A 7310-nucleotide genomic window follows, 5' to 3' on the forward strand; every position below is an offset into this window, starting at 1 on the left:
CAGGTCGAGGCTGCAGTGGCCAGGAGCGGCCACTGCACTCCAGTCTGAGTGACAGAGTGAAACTCCAACTCAAAAAAAAATAAAAAATAAAATGAACAAAAAGCAAAGTGTGGTGCAATATGTGTACTGTGATACCATTTGTGGGGGAAAAAAAGAACAAAATACACCATTATTAGCTTCTATATACTTTGAGCAGCTTAGGAAGGATCTGGAAGGAATGGGTAATATTGATTCCTTCTGAGAAGGGAAATTGGAAGGCAGGGAACTAGGAGAAGAAGAGAGTATCTTCACAGTTGTTTCCTTTGTGCCTGGTGAATTATGATCCAGTCAGTGTATTATCTATTCAATGAAAAAATAGTTAATGTCTGAGATTTCACAGGGTTCCATATTTTTTAGTTTGGCAATAGCCCAAGCAACATGGTGAGACCTTGTCTCTACAATGAATCAAAAAATTAGCTGGGCATGGTGGTGCATGCCTGTGGTTCCAGCTACTTGGAAGGTTGAGGTGGAAGGATCCTCTGAGTCCAGCAGTTCAAGGCTGAGGTGGCCATGAGGGTGCCACTGCACTCTAATCTGACTCTGACTCAAAAAAAAAAAAAGTTTGATGATATTACTGACCCTCTCTCCCCAGCTGGGTCTCCCACTTACAGACAACAAACAGGAGTGAAGTGACTTCTCCAATGCATCTAGGTCATTACAGGTAGTGCTGAGAGTAGAACCTGGATTTTCTTGTCCTCAAAGACTCTTTCCCATCTTCAACAATGGCACAATACTGGATGAGGTAGCTCCCAAAGAGGAAATGTAAAGCCCATGGGACAGGAGGACTTCAATCTTTCTCGTTCTCCCTCCATCCCCAGGTGTTCTGGCTTGCAGGTTCACTGCTCATCATTGGCCTGGCCTCTGTGGTCATCCCCACCTTTGGGTGGCGTTGGCTTATCCGCATCGCCTCCGTCCCAGGAATCATCCTCATCATGGCCTTCAAGGTGAGCAAGTTTGTCCTCCCCCCTGTGGGCCCTGTGGTCTTTTTGCCCCACGGATATCTCTCTCACATCCACCTCTTACTTGTGTTGGGGAGTCAGTCTCAGCCAGCTTATGTCCCTCACCTCCAGTAGCCTGCCCCATTTTCACTTCTTCGTGGAAGTGTCCTCTGACAACTCGGTTCCGTTGGTGCTGCCTCTCTCTAACATTTGGCACCCACCTGTTGGATGCCATTGACATGTTCTCAGGCCACCACAGACCTGCTGGTTTGTCCTCCTTCTCTCCCACTAATCTGTACATTGTTCCACCACAGCATCGTCATCTTTCTTAGTTTCTAGTAGAATTCTACTCGTTCAGTGACAGGATTGGCAACTCAGCAGAAGTGGGCTCTGTTTCACTTTTGTCATCTTTCACAATTCTGAAGGCTCCCTGGCAGTCATTTATTCTAAACCTCAACTCAATGCAGGCATCCCCTGCAACAGCAGATCTCTGCCAGAACACTCCCAGCTTCAGTCATGTGACCACTTTATAGAGTACTGCAGTATATCCCATCTCCAGGAAGCCCTAGTTGTTAAGAAGGTCTTTCTTAGTTGAAGAAAAATTTTATCTTTATAAATTTGCCTGCAAGAACTAATTATTTGGCAAACCAGAGATCTATCTTCTCACCATAAAATACCTTTAAAGATTTAAGAATCTATGCCCCATCAAGTCTTTCCTCCTCTAAATTAAGTAATGTTGTGGCCTTCAAGTATTTCTCATGGTAGGCCCCAGAGCCCTACCCATTTTCTGGACAAGCCCAATTGGCCGTTGTCTTCTGTGCAGGAACTGTTGCTCAGAATCACACACAGGTACCAGGTGCTCAGGGACCAGTGGCTTAGTGGGCTTATTGCTTCCCGTGAGCAGACCCTTTGCCTGTTTGTGTAGCCTAAGACTTTATTGTTTCTTAGCCAACTGCATCCCACAGTTGTATTCTGTTAGGCTTAGGTGCAATTACAACCTCAGATCTGTCCTATGTGAGTTGTTTTCAAGTAATAAAAAAAAAACAACACCTGAAGCTTATAATAGTGTGACTGTTGTATTTTCTTAAATCTAAATTAAATTCAACCATTTAAATTTCATTCTTTGGTTTCAGTTCAGAGTCTCATGCTTCTAGGTTTGTCTCTAGGGAGGCAGCATGGTCTATTGGCTGTGAAGCCAAACCATCAGGACCAGAGTCCTAGCCCCACTATCCTGGACAAGTCAGCCCACCTTTGTGCTTAACAAATAGTGCATAGCTCATGGGGTTGTTGTAAGAATTAAATAAGTGAACATGTAAAACTCTCTTCATGGGGTGTCTAAAACATAGTCAGCACTCAATGTGTTAGCTATAAAGCTATGCTACGACCTTTTAAAAAAATTATTTTGAATAAGCAAAATGATCATATTGTCATTTAATTCACCACACTCATATTGAGTATGTACTAGGCTCAATCCTAGGTTTTGAGGTTAAAAAGATGCATAAGACACAATTTTTGCCATCCAGGAGCTCCAGCCAATCAGCGAGAGACAGATGTAAATGCAAAAAATGATAGAACCAACTAGACTGGGATAAGTGCTATAGCAGCTAAAGCTCTGCGTGTGCTCAGAGGTCAAAATGATTTATGAGGGAGGACCCCAAACAACCCTGAAATTATTTTTTGGAGGACAGACCCCTAGTAGTACAGACTTCTCCCACTAGATAAGTGTTCAAGGAACCCATCAGCATCACAACTAGCATTGTGAGAGACTGCGTTTGGCTTTAGTGAGTTTGTTTTTGGAGATTCTTTCAACGTGTTTGCCCATTGCATGATGGGTGATTTGCAAGCATACCTGTCCACACTGCGCTGAGTGCTCAGCAGCTTTTGACCAAAAACGGCATGGCTCCCATGCCCCACCCTCCCTCTTTCACCCAGTCTTGCCCTGAGAGACTTTCTTTTGTTTGCTGGATAAAAAAATCCTCAAAGGGAAATGTTTTGCCAATATGGAAGAAGTGAAACCAAAAATGGCAGAAGCACTAAAAGGCATCACAATTGACGAGTTTAAAAACTGTTTAGCTGGGCTCAGTGGCTCACACCTGTAATCCCAGCACTTTGGGAGGCAGAGGTGAGAGGATTGCCTGAGCCCAGGTGTTTGAGACCAGCCCAGGTAACTTGGCAAGACCTCATCTCTACAATAAATCAAAAACTTAACTAGGTACAAACCTGTAGGTCCAGCTACTTGGAAGACTGAGGCAAAAGGATTGCCTGAGTTCAGCAGGTGAGGCTGTGATGGCCATGAGCATGGCACTGCACTTCGCCCTGGGCAACAGAAGAGACTCCTACTCAACCCCCCGCCCAAAAAAACCCCACAAAACTGAGCAGTAGAAAAAAGATAGGTGTATCACAGCATACAGAGAGTACTTTGAAGGTGATTGAAATTTAAACATGTAAGAATAAATGCAGAATTTTTAGTAAATAAATTCCAGGGTTTTTTGAGTCCCCACCCCCCATTCTGGTGGGGTAGTGTTGTTGAATTTGGGTTTTGTGGAATGGAACGGATGGCCTTTGGCTGGCCAAAGAAAGTGAAAGGGCATATATATATATATATTTTTTGAGTCGGAGTCTCACTCTGTCGCCCAGACTGGAGTGCAGTGGCTGCTCCCAGCCACTGCAGCCTTGACCTGCTGGGCTCCAGCGATCCTTCCGCCTCAGCCTTCCAAGTAGCTGGAACTACAGGTGCGCGCTACCACAACTGGTTAATTTTTTGATTTATTGTAGAGATGAAGGCTCACCAAGTTGCCCAGGCGGGTCTCGAACCCACGGGCTCAGGCAATCCACTCACCTCAGCCTCCCAAGGCGCGGGATTACAGGCTGAGCCACCGCACCCAGCTGAAAGGGCATATTGACAGCCCAGTTATGAAGGAGTGAAAATGTGGATCATGTCTGTGGGGAGTGGGTAAGCCAGGATGGTTACAGGGTGGGATGCCAGAGGAGGGCAGGCTGGGAGGATAGGCCTGTGGCCAAATTACAAAGGACCTTGAAAACTGGGGTGCTGGAGATGCTTAGAAAGGGACTGTGTTTAAGAAAAGGATTGTGAGGGTTTCTAAGAAGGGAACTTCTCACTGTGGAAGGGATTATGTGCTGGGAAGTTGACATACAGCTGTATGGAGACTGGGCACAAGGAATGAGAGAAAAGGCTGGAAAATCAGACGTGTCAGAAAAATCCCAATGGAGACCCTGCACTGCCTACTGGCCATGGGAATGCAAAGCAGGGTACTGCTGGAGGAGGTGCTTTTCTGAGGAAGAATCTACAGCCTTGCTGGATGAGGCTTGAGGGATGGAGTGTGGTCTGAGTTAATTTTCCAGCTTCAATGGAAGCCCACACTGCTCTCTGTGCCTGATTTCAAAATATTCAACTACCAATGGGTTGAAGGCCTCGACAATCAGGACTGATTCTCCACCATGTGGGTGTTTGAACGTCCTCTGCTACTGTCACCCTTTAGGAGCTTGCATTGTTGGGAGGCTTGGGTTCCCAGGTAAGGACTGGGATGAGGGGCTGGGGCAGTGGCTATCTACCAATTGGATGTAAGAACCCCATTTTGTTGACAACCAGGTTGGGCCCTACTGGTGCAAAACTCAATATCAGCCTCCTGTCATCCCATATGGGGCTATGATAAGGAGAGCATGACCCCTTTTGTTCCAAATCAATTTTGAATTCCACAGAATATGCTGTATTGTATGCCTTTGATCTGGCCAAATACTCTTCCTGTCTCAGGAAACTAGGACTGCATAGTGTATGGAGCAATTATAGCTGTTCTCCTGGGGTCTACAGCAGCAGCCACCCTGATGCTCTTTGTCATCTGTGCCCAGTTTATTCCTGAATCTGCACGGTTCAATGTGTCCACCGGGAACACCCAGGCTGCCCTGTCCACTCTGGAGCATATTGCCAAGATGAACCGCTCAGTCATGCCGGAAGGGAAGCTGGTGGAGCCCGTCCTGGTGAGTTCAGATTCTAGAGGTCTTCTCCTACCATGGGAAATCCCCTGAGTCATGGAAGACTAGAGGAAAGGGACCCTAGCTTCTAGTTGCCCCCTAGAGGCAGGGAGGTAGCTGGGAAAGAACAGAGTAGACGGCTACATTCAGCTCTTTGAGTCATGGAAAGGGCTACATGTGTTCACTTTTCTCATAAACAAAATGGAAATAATAACACCTACCTTGCAAATATAGCCACATGATACGGCCTCATTGCTTACAGGTGAGAGACTGTTTTGTAATTTTCTTTTTTTGTGCTAGCCTTGTCTTATTTTGAGATCAAGATTCTAAACCTCACTACATGAACTTTTTTGATATTTCTGAAACAGTTCATATAAAGTAGTAATTAACCTCCTTGAATGTTTGGTGAAATTTGCTACAGTTTTGTTTGATCTCTATTTTGAGGGAGAATGGCTGGAGGATAGCTAGACATTGTTGGGCAGTGGATTTTTTGTTTTGGGGATTTTTTTTGAGTTGGAGTCTCACTATGTCGCCCAGGCTAGAGTGCAGTGGCAACCTGCTGGGCTCTGGTAACCCTTCTGCCTCAGCCTTCCAACTAGCTGGAACCATAGACATTTGCCACCACACCTGGCTGATTTTTTTATTTATTGTAGAGACAAGATCTTGCCAAGTTGCCTGGGCTGGTCTCGAACCCCTGGACTCAGGCAATCCTCTTGCCTCACCTCCCAATAGTACTGGTATTACAGGTATGAGTCACCATGCCCAGCTGTAACCACATTTTTAAATGTACAGTTCAGTGATATTAAGTGCATTTACATTGTTATGTAAACATCATCATAATTTATCTCCAGAGCTCTTTTCTTTTTTTTTAGTTGGAACCTCGGTCTGCTGGGCTCAAGTGATCCTTCCATTTCAGTCTTCCACGTAACAGGAACTACAGGCATGTACCACCACTCCCAGCTAATTTTTTGATTTATTGTAGAGACGAGGTCTTGCCAAGTTGTCCAGGCTGGTCTTGAACCCGTGGACTCAGGTGGTCTTCTCACCTTCACTTTCCAAAGTGTTGAGATTACAGGCATAAGCCACAGCACCCAGCCTCAGAACTCTTTTTTCGTTTTACAAACTGAAATTCTAGCTGGGCACAGTGGTTCATGCCTGTAATCCCAGCACTTTGGGAGGCAGAGGCGAGAGGATTGCCTGAGTCCAGAGGTTTGAAACCAGCCTGGGCAACATGGCGAGACCTCACCTCTACAATAAATAAAAAACTTAGGCCAGACTTGGTGTCTCACACTTTGGGAGGCTGAGGTGAGGGAAATGCCTGAGCCCAGGGGTTCGAGACCAGCGTGGACAACTTGGTGAGACCTCATCTCTACAATAAATCAAAATATTAACCAGGTATGGTGGCACATGCCTGAAAAGGCTGAGATAGAAGGATCACCTGAGCCCAGAAGGTCGAGGCTGCAGTGGTCATGAGCAAGCCACTGCACTCCAGCCTGGGCGAGTGAGACTCTGACTCAAAAAATTAAATATAAATTAAAAAATAAAAAGAATCTGTGTTCTCATTGAGTATATATAGTTAATTGTGCCATATAAATATTTGATATTCCTACTAGAATTTTTCTTGAGTTTACAGTTTTTCAATAAGACAAACCTTATCTACTTCTCCTTATAGCCCTAAGTTTATTCAGGTATTTTGAGGCTATCTTGTCATTGCATCCTACTATATGATTGCCTTATTTTGTTCATTGTTAGTCTTATTACCAGAAGTATTTTTAATCCTTATATGGTTTTGAGCCTTAAATTCCATTTTCTGTCTTTTTTTTTTTTTGAGGTAGAGTCTCACTCTTGTCACCCAGGCTGGAGTGCAAAGGCATACCCGTAGTCACCGCAGCCTCCACCTGCTGGACTTAGGTGATCCTTCCACCTCAGCCTTCCACGTTCTCTCATATTAATATATTAAAAGTAGCTTTGGTTAGTATTTTCCTTGTACATCTTTTTCCAGCACTTTATTTTTAACTTTTCTGTATTGCTTTACTTTAAATGTATTTCTAGTAAATCCGTAGTTCATTTCTCCCACTCAATCTAACATTCTGACTTTCAGTAATGAATTTGACCCATTTACATCTACTGTGATTACTGGCATATTTGGACTTCTGTCATTTGTTTTTTATTTATTAGCCGAGCTCGGTGGCTCAGCCTGTAATCCCGCGCCTTTGGGAGGCTGAGGTGAGTGGATTGCCTGAGCCCGCGGGTTCGAGACCCACCTGGGCAGCGAGACCTCATCTCTACATAAATCAAAAAATCAGCCAGGCGTGGTAGCGTATGCCTGTAATCCCGGCTACT

The 7310-nt window shown here is 44.9% G+C and overlaps 1 protein-coding gene across 1 annotated transcript in view; it reads left to right on the plus strand.

The window, feature by feature from the left end:
- The window catches only part of SVOPL (SVOP like), a 96038-nt gene that overhangs the window by 38447 nt on the left and 50281 nt on the right, over window positions 1-7310 (plus strand). The window contains exons 7-8 of the mRNA XM_021711746.1: window positions 858-983; window positions 4845-4973. Coding sequence (XP_021567421.1) covers window positions 858-983; window positions 4845-4973 — 255 coding nt within the window. The remainder of the gene's footprint in view (window positions 1-857; window positions 984-4844; window positions 4974-7310) is intronic.

The sequence above is a fragment of the Carlito syrichta genome, unplaced genomic scaffold (genome assembly GCF_000164805.1).
Source record: "Carlito syrichta isolate Samal-C Ts95f unplaced genomic scaffold, Tarsius_syrichta-2.0.1 Scaffold302555, whole genome shotgun sequence".
Lineage (NCBI taxonomy): Eukaryota > Metazoa > Chordata > Mammalia > Primates > Tarsiidae > Carlito > Carlito syrichta.